General features: G+C 46.6%; 1 protein-coding gene across 1 annotated transcript in view; it reads left to right on the top strand.

Moving 5' to 3' along the window:
- Nucleotides 1–2,461, top strand: part of clcn4 (chloride channel, voltage-sensitive 4) — a 13,668-nt gene extending 11,207 nt beyond the window's left edge. Inside the window, exons 10-12 of the mRNA XM_034864315.1 lie at nt 370–768; nt 1,283–1,499; nt 2,314–2,461. Of these exons, the coding sequence (XP_034720206.1) occupies nt 370–768; nt 1,283–1,499; nt 2,314–2,404 (707 nt within the window). The 3' untranslated portion in view covers nt 2,405–2,461. The remainder of the gene's footprint in view (nt 1–369; nt 769–1,282; nt 1,500–2,313) is intronic.
- Nucleotides 2,462–2,689: the final 228 nt, after the last annotated feature.

The raw sequence follows: 2,689 nt of genomic DNA, 5'->3' as shown, positions 1-2,689 counted from the left end.
TCCTCATGTTGTCCTCAACACTCTTTGCCAAGTACAAATCTCTACTTTCATTAATTTTGGGGCGTCTTATTCAATTTTTGCAGTTCATTATTTATTATATATCATAAATGAATATCATCAAGAGAAAATCAGATGAGACCGAAATTCAATTGATTTTTTCTGTTTCCAGAAGGCATTTTTGATTTGATATCATTTAATTGGGATAAAAACATGTGGATGGAAACATAGCTTCTGTGAGAGTTTACATGGGCGAAGATTGTCTTTAACTGAGTAAATCTAGAAATTTGAAGGGTTTAAAATCTAGATATGAATCCTAACTGTTGTAGCCTTGCGTCCTGTAACGGACCAGCTGTGATTGCGTCCTCTCAGGCGGGGTGACCAGGATGACGGTCTCCCTGGTGGTCATCATGTTCGAGCTCACCGGCGGTCTGGAGTACATCGTCCCCCTGATGGCCGCCGCCGTCACCAGCAAATGGGTGGCGGACGCCTTCGGGAAGGAGGGCATCTACGAGTCCCACATCCAGCTCAACGGCTACCCCTATCTGGACGTCCGGGACGAGTTCACCCACCGCACGCTGGCCACCGACGTGATGCGGCCCCGCAGGAACGACCCCCCTCTGGCCGTCCTCACCCAGGACAGCACCACGGTGGAGGACGTGGAGGCGCTGATCAAAGACACCGATTATAACGGGTTCCCCGTGGTCGTCTCCAGAGAGTCGGAGAGGCTCATCGGCTTCGTCCAGCGCCGGGATCTCACCCTCGCCATCAGTATGTTGGTTAGACTAGTTCAGTTCTTTATTGAGTCCGCATTTATCAGGACTACTGGTAATCTCTGGTTGGTCATGTGGGGGGGGGGGGGGGCCCTCTCTAATAGAATAGAATAGAAAGCCTTTATTGTCATTATACACACAAGTACACAGTACCTGGGCAACGAGATTGAAGCAATCCCTTTACAGTGTTGATCTGTCAGTGCATCTGTGAGTTAAGGGTGGTTATGGTCTTTGGGAAGAAACTGGTCTTGAGTCTGTTGGTCCAGATGGCTCATTTGGGTCTTAGACAACTTAGTTTGCTTTAGTTTTAGATTTCTAAGTCATTTTTTATGCTTTTTTTCATGCTTAATTACTTATTTCTAAGAATCTTCTGAGCACAATTTTGGTGAACACAAGATTTAAAGTGGTGCTTTTTGGAGATTTGAGAACATTAAAACTGACCCAGATTGTTTGTCATTTTCCGACAAGGCCCGAAGATGTTTGAACAGACCTGTCCCCCTTTCTGTCTGCAGAAACCGCCCGTCAGAAGCAGGACGGCGTGGTGAGCAGCTCGGTGGTCTACTTCACCGAGGACGCGCCGCAGCTGCCGGCCACCAACCCGCAGCCACTGAAGCTGCGACGCATCCTGAACCTCAGCCCCTTCACCGTCACCGACCACACCCCCATGGAGACGGTGGTGGACATCTTCCGCAAGCTGGGCCTCCGCCAGTGTCTCGTGACCAGGAGCGGGTAAGACCAGGACTCACACTGATATGGAAACACCGCAAGGGTTTCATTTCACCCTGTAAAGGCCAATTTGGATACATACGGTTGCTGTGCGTGTGTGTGTGTGTGTGTGTGTGTGTGTGTGTGTGTGTGTGTGTGTGTGTGTGTGGGGTAGGTCTGCATGTATGGTTTGTTTGCTACGTCACCTGCACACCTGTGTGTGGTGCTAATTGGAGATTAGAAATGGAATCACAGGTGAGGGGAGAAGGGGAATCTGGATCCAGGATCCGGGAAGCCACGCACTTTTTCAACCTCAGCTGTGTGAGAGTCATGTTTTTAGATCTCGGCATTCTCGGCTTTTAATCATTCAAATCAGACTTTTTGGATGTGCTTTTATCTTAAATTTTGTACAACAACAAAGGCGGATCTCATGATTAGCACCAGCAAGAGTTGGAAAGGGCTCCAGATTTCATCCAGTACCATAATCTCATGTGGTAATAATACATGGCCGCTACACAGCCTGTTTATCATTTACTTTTTTTTAAATCTGCTGAAGGAGATTTAGCGAACATTTAGAAGATGACACCTGAAATTCAAACTACAAATAAAAAGCTTTTCTACTTGTAAAGATTAGATTATACTTTATTAATCCCACAGCAGGGAAATTTCCTTTATTACAGCAGCAGTATTTTCTACATTAAGAGTAAAAAAGAATATTTCATTACTGCAAAGAATGGGTGTTTTTTAACACATTCATGCAGCTAATTCATCTTCTTCTGCTGTTATACATGTATATGATGAGGGGAAAGACGTGAAGTGACCCCTGATTTCTGTCCAGGCGTCTCCTGGGCATCATCACCAAGAAGGACGTCCTGCGACACATGGCTCAGATGATGAACCAGGATCCAGAGTCCATCATGTTCAATTAGCAGGAAGAGAGAGGAGCTTCCCTTCGCTCTGCTGACGTTGTAAATAGGTGAAACCAGTGCGACGCTACTGTAACTGCAACCTGTGAAGACTTCCTCCCTCCTCCTGACAGGCAAGTCCTAACTTAGTAACCACGTCACCCCTGCTCCACCTGTTTCCAGTGTAACGGCGCTGGGGTATTCAGCCAGAGGCAGAGAGCTTCTACTTCCGCTTAACACTTTCAACCCCTAAGAAGATCGATCGTTTGCAGACTGAATAAAAGAGAAGAGCTTTTTCTTTAGCATCAA

The sequence above is a fragment of the Etheostoma cragini genome, chromosome 24 (assembly GCF_013103735.1).
Source record: "Etheostoma cragini isolate CJK2018 chromosome 24, CSU_Ecrag_1.0, whole genome shotgun sequence".
Taxonomy (NCBI): Eukaryota; Metazoa; Chordata; class Actinopteri; order Perciformes; family Percidae; genus Etheostoma; species Etheostoma cragini.
This window is presented reverse-complemented; position numbering and strand designations above follow the sequence as displayed.